The following is a 22,811-nucleotide window of genomic DNA, read 5'->3' on the forward strand; positions in this document are numbered from 1 at the left end:
GGCGGCTAATTTTGGGTGGCTACGAGTTGGGTGTTGGGGATTGGTTTCTCGAGTATTTTGCCTTGTTGGTGTTTAGCTCAAGTGGCTATGGTAGATTATTGCATCCTGCGCATACTCCGTACAATGCTGGCGATGCTCCGTATTTCTGCGAAGCGCTACAAAGCGCAGTGCGCAGTCATCATGATTGCTATCAGCCAATACGAAGCATGTTGTGGTTGTTTCTGTTGGAATTGGAGGGCACAAATCAATGTAACATGAGCTGAAAGCTAAGTCTACGGGAATTGCCTGTCGCTTAATCTGAACTTACGACTGAGTTGTCTAAGCCATTGGCCTAAAGAAGAGCTCTTTGTATGCATGTACGGAGTATCCTAGGCACTAGCTTCCTAGCCTAGTAGTGCATGGTAGCACAGAGCATTACCGTAAATAAGCATCTCTTTGTCTTCTTGGAAGCGCTTGGGTTAGAAATTAGGACCTGTATGCCTGTCTAATTTTGTGCTGTAGAACGTGGAGTCTTCCCTGACAGCGCGACCCATTGGTTGTCGATGCTCAGTTGCTCTGGTTATTTCGACTTTTGATCGTGGCAGAACGACAGCCAGTTGTAACTGTTCAGGTGAACCGATAACGGTTACCTATGTAGTGAGATCACTGCAAGACATGTACTCTTGCCACATATGAGCGCTAAGCCAGCGAGACGTCCTACAAGGTCATCACAATGGGTGTAGATCTCCTGTCGATATCCGTACGTCGACAGACAGTCCTCAAGGGATATGCCTTGCACGGCCCGAGGAATTGAATTCCGACCGCACAACTTGGCATCCCATGGTTCAAGGCTCAAAGAACCCCCACATAGGAACCCGATGTTGTCTGGATCAGACATGATAGTCTGGATCAAGAGTGTCAACTTGCGACCGTATGGCAATTCTTGTAAGGTATCTGCATATGTCTCAGTCATGATACTTCGTACAGCATAGATTGATAGCTTACCTCCAATTGATTCACCGGATTTGCAATTGAACCAGCATCTATTTCGGTCGATGATCCCACCTCTTACAGAGTACAGTCATCAGCGAATAGTGGTACTTTTGCACACCCGTACTCAGGAGTAGTTATGAACTCCAGGCATCGAATTATTCTCGAATAATCCCAACCGACACACATGTTTCGGAACATAGTCCGGGCAGCGACAATTAACCAACATTACCCGTATCCATGTCTATTCTGGGAAATTGCCGTCAATAATCCACAGCTCGGAAATCGAGGCATATCCTGATCGGGCGCATCCGCATTGGTATTCGTACTCCGTATCTTTTCAGCTCCGTGTGTACCGTAAGCTAAGGCAAATCCATCGCCTTGTTCGCTGGTTCCGGTTCAGGAGGTGGCTCAAAGGGCCAGGGCGGGTGGTCCTGGCGTTGGGAAATAACAGGTTTAGGGAGCTTTGTCTATCGTTTCTAGGCGATCACGTGGTTCCCTTCCTTCTAACTTCTGAATGAACAGCTCTGCTGCTCAGCTGGGAAGGTTCTCGTACTATGCCCGGACTCCTCGTGGCAACCTTCCTGTTGGCTCGTCTAGACTCCCCCATGTTCGAGCCAATTTAACACGCTCTGATCGGCAATGGCGCATCGGTCGAATCAGCGCGTGTCGAGGCCATCTCGCGGATTCGGTGCCAAGCATCCCGATGGTGCATTATGTCATGTTCCTTTTTGGGTAGGTTTATTGGCAGTGGTATTACAGGGGAGGTCAGGTCACACTGACAAGCCACTGCATCTGTAAGAGAATGTATTGATACTCCAAGTACAGAGAGTCGTTGAAGATCTTGAACGCGCAATTCCAGAACCGCGAGTTGAAACGTGGGACGCGACAAATACCCGTCAATGACGTTATGATAGACTGCTCAGGGTCAGTACAGAGTCCGGAGTACGGAATACTTGTACGTAGCGGGCATAAGAGAATGACATGATCATCAGCTACCGCGCGCTAGCTCGTGCTGTTGCCATTGCCACATGTCGGCTCAGCAGATTTGTTTCACTGCCATAATAGAGGCATTGGCAGTATCGGATGTATTCACTGCGGTGCCAAGGACACTGCCAACATCGCAATCCACTGCCCCGTCAGTTGCCTATGGACATGCTATGAATCTATAGTGATTTGGAATCATCACAGAAAACACCATGCTCAATGACAGTGAATAAATCTGCAATCTTCATTCAAATCTCGCCGCGGCAAAGTTGAATGCGGCTTAAGTCGCGAAGAAGCTCCAATTTAACCCCTTTTGGACTAGCTCTCACAGTGGATCCACGCTACTGTTAGTGTTCGCGGCTAATCCATTCCCGGTTTAGTGTGTGCAGCTTGTATGCGGTATGGAAAGGTTGTATGTATAGTTACCCCGTATGTATCGCACACTTACACAGTCAGAAATCGGAGCTCTTAATATCGACCTGGAAATGGCCGTTGTGGAAGGCGTCGGAGGAAAAGAAAAAAATTGAATGAACCATGGTTCAATACTCCGCAGGGCCCAGCTGGAAGATTCTTGAAAAGGTAATATTGTCTTGAATTCGCTTTATGTCTCTTATTTCGGGGGCGTTTTCATTCGTTACTTTGGAGAGAAATTTCTTTTTTTCATGACAACTCCATAGCTTATATCCAGTGAGATGGTACAGTATCGGTAGCTGTAGAAAGCCATTGGAGCAATTACATATTCGCAGTATGTCTTCCAAGTCACGTATGTGCTTATGACGACATAGCTCGTCCTATCTATATACTTTGTCAACTGTTTCACTGTCCGTCCTGTGAACTTCGAATTATCTCAATTGAACTCAAGATACCCAAATCCATCTCGAACTCAGATACTCAAATACTCGTCTTTGTTTCAGCGGATCCAACCCGGTACAAGAAACTAGCGTATGTACTTGTACTCGTTCTCCGTCGAAAAGGCGGTACTGCCCAGTATCCGTATATATTCCGTGGCTTCGGTACCTTACCAGTATCCCGCCATTCTGACATACATATGTTGAGATTTTATATAGAAAGGTGATCTAGCTCATGGCCAGGGCACAGCATGTACTTGTACTATGTACAGAATGCTACAGAATCCAGACGCCATTGGACAGAAACAATTCATCAGAGCTGATCTATCCACGGAAAACGTCGCACGGAACATCAGACTACCATCCAATCCAATAGAGTTATTCGATATCATCTATCCAAGGGTCTGGGATGCGTTCTGTACAAGTACACTGCACTCTGTATGTATCCTGTAGCCAGCTGTAGGATACTGTAGAGATACATCCGTATGCCGGGTACTTTTATTCCCAACCGTTTATGGCCACCATTGACAGCCGAGAAACTTTCAACGTCCATCGCACACCGCATACTCGATTTTCGGGATTCAGGTCCATCGCACTCCATTCTGTTCTACGTGTATGCATACTAGTGAAATTCCCCGCTTGCGCTTGTCTTCCGAGCTACCGCTACTTCAGCGCGGCGCTGCAAGCTGTTCAGGTACTTTTTGGCAAGGGTTGAGGAAGGGCATCGAAAACTTAAAAGAATCTCAAAGCAGTAACTAGCTTTCATCATCTCAGTAGAGGTCGACTGTAAAGTCTTCAGTACTCGTCTGTACTTGTACAGAATCGGCCCGGTCGAAATTGCGGGGCTGCAGAACTTTTCATGTTTCCATAATTCTTCTTTTTCCTATGACAACCAGCCTTAGAATCGGCTTAGATATTGGATATTGCTACTTTCTGGTAGGAACGGAGCTGCCAAGTGGGCTCTTTTTTTTTTTTCGTAGTCTCCGCTGTGGATGTGTTCTGCTCTCTTTCTTTCGATACCTTTGTACTCGGTCACTGTACGGTGTACGAAGTACAGAGTACGGTGTATGGATAGTGGTCTTGTCTGAGCGGTGTAAAACGGAGCGCTTGTATGTATACAGGTACACCGGGAAAAAGTACTTGTATTACGGTGTGTTTGATGGAATTATGGGATAGCACTATCGCTAAATCGCAAGATGCTAAGCATGTGTAATCGTGCAGAATTGTTGAATTTATACAACGATGGTCGTATGTACGGGGTATTCGGAGTGCAATGCACAAATATCTGCCACCTTACCGATGACAACATACGTACCAGGAGAACTTGAATAAGAACAGCATTCACTTTCAATGGAATATAAGTACTCGCAGTGGTCAGATATGTCAGGGGAATACTGCATAAATGTACTCTGTACCACAGTCCTTCAGTAGTGCCAACAGCAAGGAACGCAAGATAGTCCCCAATGTAACTACAAATAAATGCAGGTACGCAGCAAGGGGATGGAGGAGAAGTTACTGTCCAGTTCCTGATGATCATAAATGACTATGAGAGTATAAACGATGATGGTGGTATTGTATGGAGTACGGTGAACTTTGCTTGAAAGTGATGCTACCCCGGATATATATTCAGGACCCGTAGGGAGTCACTCCGGAGTCTGCACGGAGTATTCTAGTGAAGCGAAGCATATAATTATGCACTTGTACTCTACAATACAAGTCCCAGCCAGGGGCAACGTGGGGAGTTTATTGCAGGATCAGGATTATTGATCGATCCCTGTTAATGCCATCGTGGTCAGGAGCTAACGGGGGACGTAGGTCTAGCGGCTATTGTTGACGAAGCAATAAAGGAACGACAGCAGAATGGTAGTTTTAGTATCCTAGGCCGTACAACAGTTGATTGCTTATCTACGGACCACCGGTAATTACTTGTGCGAAAGTTCTCTGTAGAATACTGATGGTACTGGTACCCCTTAACGCCGCGCCGGAATCGTGATGTGCATATATACATGACTCCATCGCGCCCCGGAGGACAACCCGGCCCAATCCGCATGGGAGATGCGCCGATACAATTTCCAAAAATAATGATCCATCGATTCTTATTTCTCGCTGACAGACCGGCTTGTCGGTTGGTTGGTTGGCGAGAAAAGAGAACGCCTGTGGTTCATACCCGATGATGGTGTGACAGAAGGTTTAGGATAGACCAAGGAGAACCACTAAATGTGCCTGCGATTGCGAGACATTTATTCAGGCTAGTCACTGTTCTACATGTACGTACTTGTACGGTAACTACGGAATATGAAGGATCGAATATTCCGAATCATAGCTTGAGCTTGTTTGAGTTTCATCTTTATCTCGCCCGCCAGTCGGTGATGCAATGATAGGATTCCTCTCTTCGTCCAGACTTTCCTGATGACACGATAACCCCGTAGTAGAAGATCCCTTGACTTGATGTTTCATGGACTTTGCCGAATGTAAGATCAACATACCAGAAAAGTGGGAAACGTGATTTCACTTGCGTCAGACTCCGTATTCGGATATTGCTAGGGGGCCATGAACGACGAGAATGGAAACGCAAGGAGCCTGTCTAGAATATGATATTGCTCCAGGCAGGACAGCAGGAACTTGACAGTCCCCATAATTTTCAAATCTGGGGCTGACTGACGTCCACGATAACATAACTATTTGTCGAATAGGCAACATAGCGCAATATGAAGGCTATCGCGCTCAGACGCGAATCAATCACGACTACATACTAGTACGACCCGGTAAAAGAGTTGTTTACATCTGTAAAGTACTTGTACCTTGATGATGACCGGGACGCGTCCAAGTCAGATCGCGACCAAAGAGAGTTAAATAGAATCGGTGCCATGGATGACTATTTCATTTTCGTTTGACGGGAGAGGGGTTTCATTCAGTCGTAGACAGCAATTGGTTTGCTTTGCCGGGACAACCTCGACTATGTAAAACTATGGGTGATTGATCAATGAAAGCAAAAGGAAAAAAACAAAAAAAAAAAGAAAGGGCAAAGGACGGATACTCCGGTAACTGCTCGATAGATAGATTGAACAATCCCTGTCAGGTTGTAGTAGGATTAGCCCCTAAAAAAGGATCAAGATACGGCTACCGAAATTAAGTTGTAGCCGAGGATTGGCTGCGGGAAAAGACACGCGAGGCAAAAAAGAAAAGAGAAAAGGTCAACCATGGCAGACCATGATTCCTGGCGTCAAGGAAGCAATCATCGACTCGACCAGGAGCGACCGTGTGTCTGTCGCTGGTTTGGTTAATGGGAACGGCCGGGTACGGACCAGTAAGCTACTAGCTTGGTACCCCGTACTCCGGAGGTGACGATAATAATAACGAGCACAACAAGAATAGCAGCAATATTAGGGGAAAGGATTTCTCGGATAATGTCCTGGTTTTTATGCTACTCCGGTATGGACCAGTTTTGGCCGTGCGACTATGTAATGACTGGAGTTTCTGCCTTCGTTCGCTGCTGCTAGTCAGAATAGACTATCATTGCTCTGTATAGACCGCAATCACAACCGAAATTGAATGTATGACGGTGATGACAACACCGAAGTGTTTGTTCCTGGGGGTCCAAGAATCAGGGAGAAAGAAAAGAATAATGAAAGAAACGCATTTAATGACTGCTGCAAAATGACCGGAGATCAGCCCTCTCCACTAGGAAAAGGGCGGCCGCTGGGCTGGAGGGAAGGCTAGGTAACAAAGGAAAGGGCAATCTAACTCCAATGCGTCCAAGGAATTGACCGTCTTTGCTAGTCTTTCAGTGCTGTGGTGTGCTGTAGTGAATAGTGAACACGCCATAAACTACTCTGTACCATGGAGAAGTTGTATACTCGAGGCTGGCCGGGATATTGACAGTACACACAATAATACATACATACATACAGTAAGGGTTAGTAACTACCAATGGGTATCGGCTTACTGTCGTCTGGTCCAGTCACACTGAGCATACTCAACTGTCCAACTGTGCCTCTGTTCCTGCATGGTGTGGTTGGTGAGCAGGCCAGGAATTGAGTCTATTCTGTTTCACATCCTCCCTTTCCATGATTTTGCTAGAAGACTCCGAATCAGACGGTGTGAAGCAGAACTGGCGGATCCGGTCGATCAACTCGCTGTATCATTCATACACACCTCTTCCGTACTTACATACCATACATACAAATACCATACATACATACATACACGTACATACATACAAACTACTAGTGACTGTAAGCTGCAGCGATCCTCTTTCCCTGTCGAGCCTCTTTAATTCTTCGTTTCTCTCTTCCTTTTTCCTTCTTCCACACCCGCTTGGAGAGAGAGTCAACTCCTCGTCTTTTCTCTCCTCCTTTTTCTTCTTCTTCTTTCTCTTCTATTCCCTTTCTCACCTCTCTTCTCCCTTTCCTCTTCAACCACCTCCCCGCCAATTCCCTTTCGGAGAGTTCTGAGAACTGGTCCTACAGGCAAAAGTCGAGATTCCGGTCGATTGAATAGTCGACCTCTCTTCCTCTGCCCTACTGAACCAGTGCTTGAGGAGCTTCTCGCTTCAGCCTCGTCCTTCGACGTTTGTTAGCTCAAACGCCGAGCCTCCCCCCTGAAGTCTTTACCGCCGCCGTCCTTCCCGATTCGTGACCTCGACGGTTCAGACTCCCCTGATTCAGCTTCTGCCGGCTAGAAGAGCGACAGAACGGGGTGGTTTCTATTCTTTCGGACAGTTCCCTAGATTCGAAGACCACAGTGATCCTTTTCGGTGTACATGATTCGATTGTGAGTCGGTGAAAGGTGAGGAATATTTTTTTGTCCCTTTTGTGGTGTATATCGGAAATGGTGTTGGAGTATATCTCGTCCTCTTTGCCTCTGTTTGATGGTCGAATTGGGCATGAGGTGTCGTCTGTGCGGTCACAATGCTTCGTTCGTGCTGCGAGTTCGAGTGTCGTCCGCAATGGCTGGTCAAAGAATTTCCCCGATTTCCGCCGTGCACCTTCGAACCCCTGTCAAGTCTCAAATTCCCAGGTTGGAAGAAAGCTGCTGGAACTACCGTTGCCCACAATGCCATATGTTGGTAGAAAGGAAAGAAATGAAACATGTCAATTGGAATGCATGTGCCATCGACCTCGGACACCCGGCCAGGTGTACGGAGTACACAATGGGAAGGGAGTTCAGGTGATAAATTTCTCTGAATAGCTTGAAAAGAAGCATTGGGTCGTATGATTTGGCTTGGAGAGATGAAAGGGGGTCTGGGGTCGCTTGACGGGGAATGTATTGGACCGCGGAGCATGCCTCGAAGACAGTCACCACATACCTGAGATATACCAATCTCTACTCATGGGTGTTTCTGTGCTTTCTCGATGTTGCACTATGTCTGAAGAATCTTCTTGGCTAACGTCTGGTTTTCTGCCCCTCAGGCCAACGAAGAATTTTTACATCCCTTTAATGTGGATTTCGCCCGTTGAACACCTTTCCCTATCCCACGACGTCGCTTCAACCGTGCACACGATAGCCGTTACCGTATAAGAGAGAAGAGTGAGAGTGAGAAAGACGCTGCTCCGCAAGCTGTACGTGGTGACCATTCTTTTTCTTGCCCATTGCTCCTCCCCTGACGATCTCCCTACCCCCTTCATAGGGTATCCTGTTCCACATTCCGGAGTACACAAAGGGCCGCAATTCTTCAAGTGCCAGTTCCTAGGGGTAAAGACGTTGACTCGTCCTTTGCCTTGTGGTCTGGTATCCAGTCTCCAGTTTGACAGGCCATTCCTCTGTCTCCATTCGGCCTAGATGCCAGACTTGCCGTCACGGTAAGGGTTGCACAAGTGCCCTCTGCCCGAAGGCCTTAATCTGGGTTAGTACTCGTCGTTTTCCTCTTCAAGGAGGGCTTCTCCCTTTCACCTTCATATCACACCTTTGTTTTGTTCCTTCCTTCACACTCGTTTAAAGTCTTTCTTTATTGCACTTTTACACTTTCTCTGCCTTACCATATTAATTCATTCATTGCCGTGCAAATTTCTCTCCTTTCTCTTTTATTACGCCTAATACTCTAATCTTTCTTCTAGTCTATTTTAATACTCGGTTACTAATACGGTGGTCACAGCTCTGGCGACAGGTTTTCAGGTCCGGTTAACTGGCCTTCTTTTTCCGTCTTTCTATTCACAGTATTCAGACTATCGTCTCTACTGGCCATTCTTTAATACGCCCAACTAATTCCGTTCATTATTCTTACACCTAATCTTCGACGACTGTCATTCTCTTAATTCCGTCGTTACCTGATAGACACGGCTCTTTGTCAGGTTCCGCTCATTCTCTAATACCTTGCACACCTAATTGTTATTCGACTGGAGTATTCTATTCCTCTCTTCGACATCATGGCTTTCCATCGCCCTGCATCCAGCTATCAGCCTTGCGATACCTTCTTCGTGGAGACATACGATGACTTCCGTGTACCCCGGATGGACCCCAAGGAACATGCCAGGCTCATTGCCCGTGAACGTCAATATGCCATTGCGGATGAATTGTCCAAGGTGACCAGCGATGAATTGCGTGAGGACATTGTGTCTCACATGTTGGATATGGAAGTGAGTCGTCCCTTGGACCGTGTGTAACTCCTGAATTAAGGGAAAAAAGGGGCTGACCGCTGGAATCGTACTTTTTACAGGCTGCTACCCTTCCGGACGTGGAATCGATCGATATTCAAACCGAGATCCAATGGTTTATGCGCCCTTACCTCTTGGACTTCCTGATCGAAGCACACACTGCCTTCCAGCTTCTTCCTACAACGCTGTTCCTCACCATCAACCTTCTGGACCGATACTGCTCCAAGCGTGTGGTGTACAAGAGACATTACCAGCTCGTTGGATGCGCAGCCCTCCTCATCGCCGCCAAGTATGGCGACAAGAAGGATCGTGTGCCTACCATCAAGGAGCTGAAGTCGATGTGCTGCTCGCTGTATGACGACGACATGTTCATCCAGATGGAATGGCACGTTCTCCAGACCTTGGGTTGGACCATTGGACACCCGACCGTGGACAGCTTTCTTCAGGTCGCCGTCATGGACTCTCCTTACGAACCCGAGGTTGAGCACTTGGCTCTCTACATCCTGGAAATCGCCTTGTTTCACCGCGAGTTTGTCTCAAAGCCTCCATCGGACCTTGCCCGTGCATCGTTGGCTCTCTCCCGCTGCATCCTTAACCGTCCTCAGCCTCGTCACACCGAGTGGGCTGCTCAATACGACTCAATGACCCTGGTTGGCCTGTCACAGGAGCTTCACCAGCCGTCTCAGGTCCTGGCTCGGAAGTACTCGTCGGCTCACTATTCTCGAGTTTCGAAACTCCTCGAGCAGTTCCTGGCCCGCCAGGCTTCCATTGCCAGCTACACCCCGCCTTCTCCCCCGTCCGAAGTCCCTGCCGAATCGAAGCCGTACAACGGAGAGATTGGCCTGGCCACACCGCAAAAGAACAACCACCTTTCGGACATGGCAGGCTACCTCACGCCTCCCATCACTCCCGAGAACGAGGCGTTTGCCCATGCTGGAAACTCTCACTTCGTCAAGGGAGCCATGTGCGCCTCACCGACTCCCCCGCCTACCATGCAGTACGTGACTTCCCAACCTTATCATCAAGCGGAGGCTACGTATGTTCAACAATTCCAGCCGCAGCCCCAGATTGCTTTCCAGACGGGCTTCTAAACTCGGACGTGGCGATGACGGAGCGGAAGTTGAGAATCTTTGCCCGATCAGCTGGACCGATTGAGGTTCTCATCCTTGCAATGCCGGCGGTTTGTGTCATATCCATGCGACCCGAGTCTTCCTATCTCCAGTCTATCTTTGAAACATACACTTCTTTTTCCGTTCATCATGGTCTCCGGACTCGTGTGAGTTGATCATGGGCCATTTCTTTTCGTTTATGTGTTTTAAAACTGCATACCCATTTTATTCGCTGTTTCATCTTATTTCGCAAATCATCATCTACTTGGGTGTTGTTTCCAAGAAGCATTTATTCTCATATCTAGCATTTGCAGCGCGAGCCGTTCGAGTTATAAATTGCATATTCTTTGTCATGTTTTTTCTGCATTCTCCCCATTTTGAGTTCGTTTTTGCAAAGCACCCTAGTTGGTGATGGTGAGATCGTGTGTTTGGCATACGTTAATAGGGATCGATATTTTGTTTCCCTCGAAATATTGTTTTTCATATCCCCTTTTCCTTTGTTCGACGCCCCTTACCCTACCTCGTCGTCATCCCCTCCCTTCCCCTTCCCCATCGCCCTCGCCTACCCTACCAAAACAGCATATTAATATGGTTCGAAACCGTCTTCTTGCGGGCTCACAAAGCTCCTCTGGGAGACGTTCCGTACCTGAAAAAAATTAATAAAAAAACACAAAAAAAGCAGCGGATACACCACCCAAAAAAAAAAAGGAAAACGGTTTTTTAAAAAAAATCTTTTCTATTTTCCTTCTATTGCGGGATAGGTGGAGGTTTCAAATTGCTATACCCATGTGTTTTCATCAACCTCTTTGTACAGACTAGGATTCGAGAGTTGCAGATAGCTATTGTGCCTATCTGGAGAAGTTAGAAATATACTTTATGGACTTCTCATTTTCTTTCCATTTCGATTGTCGTAGACTCCTGGAATGCTCACTACTGCAGGCGCTGTGTGATTAAAATGAGACAAGTAATTTAACAACCTACTGCATACTCCGTACCTTCGAATAATCCTTCGCAACAATGTAAGAATCCCGGAAGCTTGCTTTGGTGTTGTTCAAGGCATAGTTCCTGGCTCATCCAGGGCCAAGATAGCATTATCTCATACTTGTGCGTCCACGTAGACTGCACATGTGCCCCTCATTCAAGGACCACGTACTTGCTAGTTCTACTACAATTGCTGACCTGGAAAGAGTGCACTCTACAATCTACTGGGTGTTCACCAAACCGCGAGAATGCAACTCTTAGCATACCAAGCGAAAGCGCGACACCTGCCAACGCCAACCAATCGCCCCTCTTTCAACGATGCCATTACTCCCATCCACGTACCACAAGATGTGTTCGAAAGCTATGATAGGGCGTGGCGCGGAAACGCCCTCATAGATCCTACGGGGTCATTTGTACTTCTGTAAAGGGCGAAGTTAATGCTCCCAGAAATGACCATATGCAGGAGTTGCCAACGGATCGTGTCCCAGACATAAATCATCGACCGATTTCACACGATCGGACTGTACGATTCACGGACCCCAATAACAGACATAAATGGGACAAGCCACATAAGAGCAAATCTGTCTTGATCAGCTAAAAGCAGTGATTTGGACTCTCCCGCAAAGCACACGGTACTCAACCATCACCGCCGTGTAAGCACATACCAAATCATACCAACTTGAACTAGCCTGAGTGTGGTTGGGTATCTAGGTGGGCCCTTGATTCCACTCAAGGATAGTCCGCTTGGGCACCGGGAGGACTGGCATCTTCCCCAATACGAAAGCCTACCAAACCGGCAAGAGCATTAACAACTGAGCGTACCGACGGCCCACGACTTCGCTGCGGCGTGTCTATCATCATCGTTCTTTCCTCGCATTCGAAATCAACAGCTTCGAGGCTTGGAGTACGTACGTTGACCGTCGTGCAAGCGCTGAGTACTGCTTATTATAAGAGACGGAATTAGGCCCGTACTAATTCAGTGAATCCAGGAACCATCTATACAAACTCACCTCCAGCCGATTCAGACAAATGGATATTCTCGACGACACCTATTCAACTCATCTCGAGTTACTCAAACGCGTGCGATATCGATCCACAAAGTCCCCAAACTCAGCACAACGGACAAAACAATATCCATATTCTCCATTTTATCGAGTAGCACTGATGGGTTTCTTGTCACAGGCAGGGCTAAAAGCCCATCAGCCCATTGGCGGTGCTGATAATAACCCCCTATCCGATCTACCCTTCCAGCATCTTTGACATCCTACAAGTATACCAATGTATACCTATACGCTCGGGCGATGTTGATAGTACTGGATGCTATAAATTTTTTTGATGGCACCTGTGCGGTATCCTCCGTCTTTTGAAGTTATTCGCCAGCATTGTGTGGGAAGATGTGGGGCCCTTCGTCAATTTCGCACAGAATGTGCGTATATAGCAGCAAACGAGGGCGTCTCGTTCCTTGAGTTTGCCAATTGGGTAAACCGTTTTTATCAATTCTTGGTTAATCAGCAGGCGTTTCTTTGAAAGTGAGGCGAAGGGGTATAGGACGTCCCCCAAACTTCATTTCCTGGGCTGATCCAAGTAGTACTTTTTCTCATGTATTTTGCTTAGTCCCTCCAGGGGTTAGCTGCTGGAATGGCCATTTTCAGGGAAACCTGATTCCTTTCGTCAACATATCCGTGGTGGAATCCAGTTGAGAGAAGCCGGCTTCGGCCTGGTTTCGGCCACAACACAATAACACGAAGGGGACGACGACCACATCCTTCACAAAGACTCCGAATGGGTAGTCTATGTTGTAAAAGCTAGCGCGGTACAGTCATCGTGGAATCCTATTTGAGCCCGAATCATAAGGCCATTCAGTTCTTATATAAGTGAACTAATAACCATGAATGGAATATGTTGATACAGTGTTAGCACTAAGATGAAATAAAACAATCAAACAGCGTATTCTATTCTGTACGAGAAGTAAAGCAGGCAGACATCAATTCTATGTATATGTATGTCATGAATCATTATTAACAATGCCACCGAGGACAAGAACTTTGCTCGTAAATACAATCCAAGTCGGGCTTACACCCGCAAGAAAGACAAACCAACGGATTATATCCGACCAAGAAGAGAAGATACAAAGAATATAAGAAAAGAAAACAAAGCTATATATCGAAGAACGAAATAAAAAGAATGTAATATCAAGTCATATATGTTCATTCATTTCACGGTCCAGGTGTACGACTGCCACCGGCGCAGAACTCGATGATCAGTCGTTCGAGATCTGTTAGTTTATACGGTTTGGTCATGTACCCTTTCATCCCGACTTTGGATGCACGGCTGAGTGCTTCGTCTGTCACGTCTGCACTGACGGCTAGGACGGTGGGAGACGGCGGGAGTTGAACTCCTGATGTATTATTAGAAAACGGATCCGAATTCGAGGAAACGCCTGGATTCCGTCGCGTATCAGGAGGAATCTGGCCGTGGTACCCGTCTATTAATTGCAGGATCTTAGAAGTCGCCTCGTAGCCGTCCATCTCTGGCATCCACAGATCCATCAGGATAATGTCAACCGGCTTCAGGTTCTTCTGATGATTTCGCTTTTCCGGGATAGGAAATTCTCCCGGGCTCTCGGGGGTCATTGTCGGTCCGCCCGGTAGCATAAGGGTTGCACGGTGCGAGGTGAGAGTTTCTTGCATGACCCGTACAGCTTCTTTGCCGTTGCAGGCCTCGTAGACTTCGCGGTAGCCGAGTTTCTTCAGCATGTTCACGAGGACGCGTCGGTTGATTTGGTTGTCTTCAGCGACTAGGAAGGTGAGGGGATGTTTCTGTCCCAAAGTGCTGTCGTATGCGTCGCCGTTGATCGACCGGTTGGGTTTGGGGACCGGGGAGTGCGATGATGACGGCTCCTCCGTCAAACTGGGAGACGGTTGCTGGATGGGTTGACTGGGAATACGGTTGCAAGGGGATAGGAAAGAAGAGGAGGAGCTGGTGCTTCCGCTGCTCAGACGCGACGGATCAATAAGTTGTGGCGGTGTCATGGCCTTTTCCGGAGTCATCAATCCTTTGCAAGCTTCTTGGTTGACAGGTACTCTGATCTCGAACACAGACCCGTGGTCGGGGCCGGTAGTACAAGATCGGACACAGACGAGGTCACCACCCATCTTCCTGGCGAGACCTTTTGCTACGAGAAGTCCCAGACCTAAGCCATCCTTACTGCGAGTGATCGAAGCGTCTTCCCTAGCAAACGGTTTGAACAGTTTAGGTAGAAAAGCTTCCGGAATTCCAGGGCCGGTGTCTTGCACAGTGATCCGTACATCGTTGGGTTTGCGGCCGATGGATGCTGAAACGGTAATGGTACCGGTGTTGGTGAACTTGACGGCGTTCAGGAAGACACACGATATCAGCGTGGCCAGGTCTCGATCATCGACGAGCAGCGTGTCTGGCAGTGCCGAATCCACCGACCAATTGATGACTTTGGGAACAACTTCTCCGTTGCAAGACCGGGAGCGGATTTCGATTCTCTCCCCCAGCTCGGTAGCGTGGCTCGAAGCAAACTCGGGTCGACCGCCGACATGGAGAGATTCGTTGATGACCAGACGAAGCAAGTCGCGAAGCTTGGTATATCTGATTGCCGGGCCCTTCAGATTGACATTAATGCCTTCAAGAAGGAGGTGCGGTGCCGACCGTCGAGCAGCCAACGAAGGACGTGGATCCACCATGTTGGCCATGACGGCTTCGATCTGGCGCGCTGGCGTCGCATGGACAATTTTGTCGCTCTCGTGGACCGCATTCTTAACCTCTTCGCTTCGCGGAGACAATCCTTTTCGAGAACCCATCCGAACGATCTTTTGCTTTGGCGGTTGCATTCCATGATATTCTGGCGGGTTACTGCGTCGTCGTTTGTAGGGATTCACTGCGATATTGTTCCCCTCAATGAAGATGTTGGGACGCCCGCCATCATATGGGGTGACTGGTGATTGCGTCGGAGCACCGCCAAAGAACTCGTTGTCCCGCTCGACCTGTGGCGTCTGCGGCACCTGCATGTTGAGGTCATACGCATGGACCACGTTGTCTGCCGCCTCTACCGCCCGACGAGCACTGTCCTGGACCATCTCAATACTTTCTTTCAAGGATTGAAAGACGGAACTTGTTCTCATCGAATGTTTGCCTTCGAGAGCTTCCCGCACGGTCGCGTGCATGACATCCAGCATGCCAACTACACCCTGCATCGGGGTCCGTAGTTCGTGGGAGAGGCTTCGTGCGTATGGTTTGAGCGGCTGTGCTGAAAAGTCGGTCGATCCGTGGAGAAGCGTGGTATGCAAATCGTCTATGGTCTGTTGCACCGCAGCGATGGGTTTGGGCTCTTTCTGGGGCGCTTTTCCGCTGTTGGCGTCGCGAATCCGCTGAACCACTAGACCTTCTAGAGAGTTTAGTACCATCTCCAGGAACGGCCAGGACAAACTGCGTTTCCGCAGACCAGGCTCGGACCACATCAAACCCAGGTGAGCGATGCATTTCCGGTCCGAGAAAAGCGGAACAGCCAAGTATCCCTCCGCGGTGAAAGGTAGTCTGTCTAAGCCAAAGGATACGAAAGAGGGTAGGTTGTCGGGAATCAGACACGGTTTCTCGTGGTCCATATGAGACAATGGATTGCCGCAGGCAAGATAACGGTCTCGGTGCATGCCGACAGTATGGTAGCCATCGTTGTAGTAGAACGCGAAGCCGAACAGACTGGGTCGCTTGCCACCAACACCACTGGCGGGCTCACCCTCGAGCACTCTCCGGGCCACGAAGCCGTATTGCGCGCCGCAGATGGAGGTGACGGATTCCATGAGACAAGACCAAAAGGCTTCCGCATCCAACGACCGTAGTTCTTGTTTCAAATTCGCCAGGCGTTCCGTCGCGGTAATCTGTGCTTGTTCGAAATAGCTTCTGTTTGGGTGTTGGTCCAGGGTGGAGGGATCGGTTCGGAAGGTAGAGGTCGATTCAGACAAGCATTCTGATTTGCACGGGAGGCACGACATGGTGCGACTGGATCGAAAGGAATTCGACCATTCCGGCTCGAGGGAGTCGGACATGGTGTCTGTGGAAAGGGCGGATATTGGATCGGAAAGAAAGGGAATGAATTAGATCAAGATATAGGCGGACGCCAAGTGACGACAGTGTTTTTGCGAGAGATCAACAGTTCACGAAACGGACCTCTGGACAAAACACAGAGCATGGCTTCCCTTTCGAGACAGACTGAAGATGAGGTCACGGCGAGACCGTTAGCGATCGAAGGATCAACGCAGACGAAGGAGGTGAAAGTCGGCCATTATCCGCGTAGTTGGGTCGATTGGTCGAGGACATACAGCAGATCCAAGGAAGGGATCGAGGGGTTTGATGGCTCTGGAAAGCTAGAACATGGACGGTTGGTTATGGTGTGGTGGTTCTGGTGGTTCCGTTCCTGAGCCGATTTTGGTTCACAGCCTTGCGGTTCGAACAAATTCAGATAAAAAAGACGAAAAATCGAATAGAAAAGGATACCAAAATGAGCGCTTGATGATATTAAAAGAATAGTATTCTGAATAGAAAAAAAATCCCCAGAAGTAAACAAGTCGACTGCTTCCACGAGTGACTCTCTGGAGTCGATCGGAAAAAGGCTCAGGGAGGAGAGAAGCAGTCGGAGGGAGAAATAAGGGACGAAGAGGAAAAGGGGACTAGGATAGAAGAAGGAGAGCCAAAAGGATGGATAGAAGGAGGAGAGGGAGGAGATGGAGGAGAGGGTGAGATGAGAAGAGAGAGAAAGAGAAACGAAAAAGAGGAAATCGAGACGGAGGGGCCTCAGATTCTCAACCCGGGCCAGTTGGCAGATCCCCCGGTCTAGACTGCCGCTCGGAATTCCCTCAGAACACCACCGGAATGGGCGTTATTTACAACCATAGATCCCCGGAATATTCCTACTATTTAATTCAGTACATTATTTGTTAACATTTTTGTTGACATCCAGTTTTTACTGCTACCGCCAGCACTGCAAGGCATGCCGATTCAGACCCGATTCTAGACCAGTCGCCGCACAGGGCAGTCGGTGATCTGTCTCACCGCGGAGGACACCTACCTGAGTGAATATTCCACCAAACATTGAGTATTCACTTCGATTAGTATATAAGACAGTCAGAATATCAACAGCAAGACTGGCAAGAGTCAACACTTGCCTGTCAGCACCCAAATCGCCCGGTACATGGACGACTACCAATGCTATTAAGGACTTCAGCTCCAGTATCTGGGCTCAAAATCTGAGACTCACATGAGGTCTGAGGATTACCTGTTCCTAAGCCTGTTTTGTGCTGGACAGATTAGGTTCAATGCCATTCTTGAGACTTTGAGAACAAAGCTCTGATACGGGCACACCTGTTGTCCCGGAGCAAATGAGAATCGTCAATACCATCTAGCCATTGTCCTGCCATACAGGACAAATCAAAAGTGAATGCAATGCCATAAGCTCCATCGCAAATCACCTTGCGCATGTTTGTGACGAGGTGGAGGTTCTGATTGCAATAGCCAGTGCCATGCAGGGGAGATCACGCTGTGTTAATCCCCGTGGGGACGAGCCCCAACCCAGGGAAATCACCCGCCGTTGCATGCGGGGAGTGATAAATAGGAATCTGAGAATGACAACTGCGCTTTGGGTAGATGCAATGGAGGCTGCCCCAATGGGTATGACGCCGTCGCTTCCGAGCACAATCCCCTGTACTGTGTGTAGTTTGTATAGTCATATGCAGAATTACAGAACTGATTATTGTTGCCCGGCCCCAGCGAAGCTTCATAACTGAGGTGGGGAGTGGGGGTTGCACCTAAAATGCCTCTGGCAGTAGACATTCAACTCATAATAGGGCATATACGGCGAAGCGCAACCCATCTGTTATTGTAGGGTTCGATATTTCATTTGCTTCGTTTCTCTCCATCTCTGTTTGTGATGTTGGCAGAACCTGACAATCATACTTCCTTTCAGGGAGGGTAACCAAGAGCCCTATGCTGCGAGCAGCCTGCTACCCTCCAGGGTTTGGAGGTCAAAATCCGCAACGAGCAAGAGCCATTCCACGGTGTCTGTTTGCCGGCCGGAGGCTCTTACAGCCACCGCGGAGTGGAAAAGCGTGGAGCACGCCGCAAGTTTTGAGTCGACCTAGCGGATGGAACTGCCCTTCGTTTTCGCTCGCAAGTCTATCCCTCAATTGGGAAGCTGTTCCAATCACCAAATGGACAGCAGATCCTCCCCGCTGCGTTTGACTTTGTCTCGAATGACTGCGGAGAGCAATTTTTTTTTATTATTCCCCCCCTTTATCGTCGTGTAGGGCTCTTTTTCTGCAACAACTATCTCAAGTTTTCCGCACGACACAACTTTTGAACGGTAAGTCATGGGAGATTCATTCTGCTCTTATTCGGGTCCTTGCATGTAGATTCTCTTTATTTCCAATTTCTCGTTTGCTTTGGAGTTCTTTCAACGTACTTGTTGGTTTGAGAGGCACAGGATTATAACAACCTAACAGCGTACATTATCGCTATGAAAATGTCATGGTAAGATCGCCAGGACAAGAGAAATAACCACGGTGAAGAGAAGGGTCATGAGGAGCAGGATAAATCCTATCCCCCAATCAATGGCTTGACAAAAAAAAGTCTGTGTTGACCAACTTTACCCAAGAGTGTAGTCTTTGTGATCTATGGCATGTTGTTTATAAACGACCGCCGAATATCTCGGTTACTATATAGGAAGATGTTGTATAGTATGACTAGAGATGACTGGCCAAATCGGATACAGTAGTATACAACGCATTAGGTTTAGAAAGCGCATGAAGGCTGAGGACGACCATCTCGACCCACTTTGTTTCTGAAATGAAGTAGATTGAAAACGCTCATGATGGTTAAATGCAACCCCTGACAACCATTTCGCCTTGATTCAGTTGTAATGAAGAACAAAAAAAGATTCACGAAGTCGCCACATGCATCAATAATCGTTAGACGTTTCGGTGCATCAACGCTATCATTTCTTCCCAGGTAACTTGAGCCACTTGGGCAGAGTTCCTGGTTTCCGCGCAGGTTTCTCATTCTGGCGCTGCTCTGTGCCTTCCACTCGCGAACCACCAGCGGGCTCATCTGGCACAGCTGCTGGTTGTTCGACTTTGAGTTGCTGTGCCTGACCTTGGAGCTCTGGCTTCAGAAGACTAGTTTTGTTCCCTCGCACAGCAGAAGGGACACTGGGGTCCCAGGAGAAGCTGACAAGCACTCGTCCAACCATGTTGAGGTTTTTGATTAACAAAGAACGCTCCGAGTCGGGGACCACGTTTTGAAGCTTCTTTCCTGCACCGGGACCTAGACCTCCAGCAGTGGGAAAGACTGCGAGAAGGAATTTCTCCCGCACAAATTGTTCCGCCAAGCAGCTTCTCACAAAATCGTAAAGAGACTTACCAGTATCCGATTGCCCGAACTTGGCCACCACCTGGCTCTGGTCGGGAAGCCGGACTTTCACGTCGATTTCCTTTACAGACGCTAGCCTTTCTGCCTCTGCTGATTCCTTTGCTGCAATTTCTGCATCTGTTGGTAGACGTTGCGGTCGTGAAGTCTCGTTAAGACGGCGCTGGTGGGCTTGTGCGTGCTCAACCGATGGAACGTAGTCATTGTCATTGTAGGTGAATTGAGCGGACTGAGGTGTGCTGCTGGTGGGAGGGGAGAAGACTGTTATGGGACGAGAGGCTGCCATTGGATTCGCGGCTGGCTCGGTAGAAGTAGCGGGGAGTGGTGGAGTGATGTGAGATGGTTGTTCGGAGACGGCGGGAGAGGGTTGAGGAGGTTCGCCACTCGGTTCGATGCCTGTTGGCTGCTCGTCGGATGTCGCCTGAGCCGGTGCAAGTTGGTCTTGCGTCGCTGTCGCTGCCGTTGTAGTCGCTGCCATGTCGTCTTCAACCGCCTTGAAGTAATCCTGGATCTTAACCATAGCCACCTCCAGAGGCTCTTCTGTGCGCCGGAAACTCAGTCTTAACAAAACATTCCCACTATTGAACCCCAGCTGCGCCAGTGACTTTTGAAGATCCGTAAATGTCGACATCTCTCGTCCCAGGACCTGCAACACGGGGATCTCGTAAAACAACCTTCCTGCGCCGGTACTGCCATTATCTGTTGAGGGGACACCACGTGCTGTGAGATTTCGAGTCGACCCTCCTCCTGCAACACCAGCCTCAAACTTTCGTAAGATATGCCATAAAGTCGTAGAGCTGGGGAATCTATCCAAGAGACGGCCGCTGGGAACTCCGCGTGATTCTGACTCGGGCAGTTGTATAGCGACCGTGACGACGGAGGGCGATCGAGACTGCTGTACAAGCTCAAGTTTGGCACCGGACGTGAGTCCTGTGAGACGGAAGGCAAGTGAGAGGTCCAGCTGTTTACTCTTGTGTCTTTTATCGTCGGTTAGTATACTTTTTCTCTAAGCAAGCTCTTAGAAGACTCACTTCAGACCACATTGGCTGGGGTCCGCGCCCAGTTTGGCGCATGCTTCTTGCAAGACATCGGTTAAATATTTGCCAGGAGTGGTTTTGATGGTAGCTCTTCGAGCAGTCGAGTCTATGACTACGACGTGAGAGCTCATGGCGATTTGCGGGGCAAGTTGGAAGACAGGAAGGGATATATGAGTTTCCGTTTTTTTTTTTTTTTTCAATCAAATATGCGACGGTGTTAAGCAAACAATAATTATAGAATCTCTCAGAAATATAAAGATGTAGAAAGTATTGAAGCCGGGGAAGGGAGAGGAAGAGCAACGAGAAGTGACTGGCAGTAGCGTCATCGCTGGCTGCGGCTCTGCCCGCGCGTAGAGAGCTTCGATTGCTGGAGCGGAAGCATCACCACCACAACCTCCTCCTCCTCCAACCGCCATCACCTCTCCTGTTGTCACGCATCCACCTCAATTTTGCGGTCCGGAGCTGCCATTCTGCTCTGAGATTCTTCTTGCAAGCTACTTTTTCGTTGATTTCGACTCAAATTCGCCATGGTATGTCGTATCCAGCTACCTTGACTGCTCAAAGCAACCACATCGATTCAGGCTGACAAGTTCCATTTTCATCATCACAGAGCAATCCTTTCAGTATCAGTATGCCGCCCGCTCGATTTAACATTTTCTCTCCCCTTTCCGGCCGTCAGATTACTGATACGATCACTTGTTGACAGATGGCGGTGCCTGCGTGGCCATGGTGGGCAAGGACTGCGTCGCTATTGCCTGCGATCTCCGTCTCGGTATGCAGTCGTTGACTGTGTCGAACAACTTCCCTAAGATCTTTAACTACGCCCCCTCGACCTTCCTCGGATTGACCGGCCTAGCCACCGATGTCAATACCGTCTCAGATCTGTTCCGCTACAAGGTCAACATGTACCGACTTCGGGAGGAACGCAACATTGCACCACAGACATTCGCCAACCTAGTCAGTTCATCGTTGTATGAGAGACGGTTCGGTCCTTTCTTCGTCAGTCCTGTGGTGGCCGGAATCAACGAGACAACAAATCAGCCGTTTATCTGCGGGTTCGACAGTATCGGCTGTATCGATTTCGCCAAGGACTTTATTGTCAGTGGGACGGCCAGTGATCAGCTGTTCGGTACCTGTGAAGGTCTATGGGAGCCAGGATTGGTAAGTTCTGCTTTGGCCTTGGATCCGTGGTCGTCGATTATCTAACGTCTCCGCGAAATAGAGCCCCGATGACCTGTTCGAAACGATTTCCCAAGCCCTTCTCAGTGCTGTTGACAGAGACGCCCTTTCGGGTTGGGGTGCTCAGGTGTACATCATAGAGAAGGACAAGGTGACCAAGCGACTCCTCAAGGGACGACAGGACTAGATGCATAGGTTGTGTTGCGGGTTTCTTTTAACGAGTTTTCTGTGTTCATTTAATCTCATATTACACAATTGCAAGCAGCTAATGGCGTCTGAGGTCTGGATGTTCCATGGTCCGTACTGTTAACAGAATATGAACAAACGAAAGATGAATGGAAGCAGCATCTTGAGGAATATATATATCCCGGATTTGCGTTTAAAGCCGTGGTAATAGGCATTGGTACGAGATGTGCAAGAAGCTGATAATCTTCGATGGATAAAATCACGCCGGCCAAATCATGGGACCGTAGCAATCTTCGGCGGCCGTTGGTAGGCAATATCCCACCATTGCATATCCATGATGATGATATAGGCTGTTGGATTGTCACTATCTTCAGATGCCCAATTACCCGGTACCGGCCCTGTGAAAACGGAATCAACAGATTCCTTGTCGGCATAAATAGGATGTCCTGGACGGGGAACCCAGGGGAATAACGGCTTTCA

The 22,811-nt window shown here is 48.6% G+C and overlaps 4 protein-coding genes across 4 annotated transcripts; 2 read left to right on the plus strand and 2 right to left on the minus strand.

Moving 5' to 3' along the window:
• Positions 1-9,169: 9,169 nt before the first annotated feature.
• Positions 9,170-10,488, plus strand: ACHE_70847S (uncharacterized protein; the record flags this gene model as incomplete). The annotated part of the gene is made up of 2 exons (XM_043283225.1): positions 9,170-9,379; positions 9,460-10,488. The coding sequence occupies 2 exons, from the start codon at positions 9,170-9,172 to the stop codon at positions 10,486-10,488; spliced, it is 1,239 nt and encodes a 412-aa protein (XP_043140526.1).
• Positions 10,489-13,703: 3,215 nt separating this feature from the next.
• On the minus strand, positions 13,704-16,559 carry ACHE_70848A (uncharacterized protein; the record flags this gene model as incomplete). The annotated part of the gene is made up of 1 exon (XM_043283226.1): positions 13,704-16,559. One exon carries the CDS (start codon positions 16,557-16,559, stop codon positions 13,704-13,706), a length of 2,856 nt encoding a protein of 951 aa, XP_043140527.1.
• Positions 16,560-19,498: 2,939 nt separating this feature from the next.
• Positions 19,499-21,097, minus strand: ACHE_70849A (putative UBX domain protein; the record flags this gene model as incomplete). The annotated part of the gene is made up of 2 exons (XM_043283227.1): positions 19,499-20,906; positions 20,961-21,097. 2 exons carry the CDS (start codon positions 21,095-21,097, stop codon positions 19,499-19,501), a joined length of 1,545 nt encoding a protein of 514 aa, XP_043140528.1.
• A 396-nt stretch (positions 21,098-21,493) lies between these two features.
• On the plus strand, positions 21,494-22,332 carry pup3 (proteasome core particle subunit beta 3; the record flags this gene model as incomplete). The annotated part of the gene is made up of 4 exons (XM_043283228.1): positions 21,494-21,496; positions 21,577-21,595; positions 21,673-22,127; positions 22,189-22,332. 4 exons carry the CDS (start codon positions 21,494-21,496, stop codon positions 22,330-22,332), a joined length of 621 nt encoding a protein of 206 aa, XP_043140529.1.
• Positions 22,333-22,811: the final 479 nt, after the last annotated feature.

This window comes from Aspergillus chevalieri, chromosome 7 (assembly GCF_016861735.1).
Source record: "Aspergillus chevalieri M1 DNA, chromosome 7, nearly complete sequence".
In the NCBI taxonomy this organism is placed as follows: Eukaryota; Fungi; Ascomycota; class Eurotiomycetes; order Eurotiales; family Aspergillaceae; genus Aspergillus; species Aspergillus chevalieri.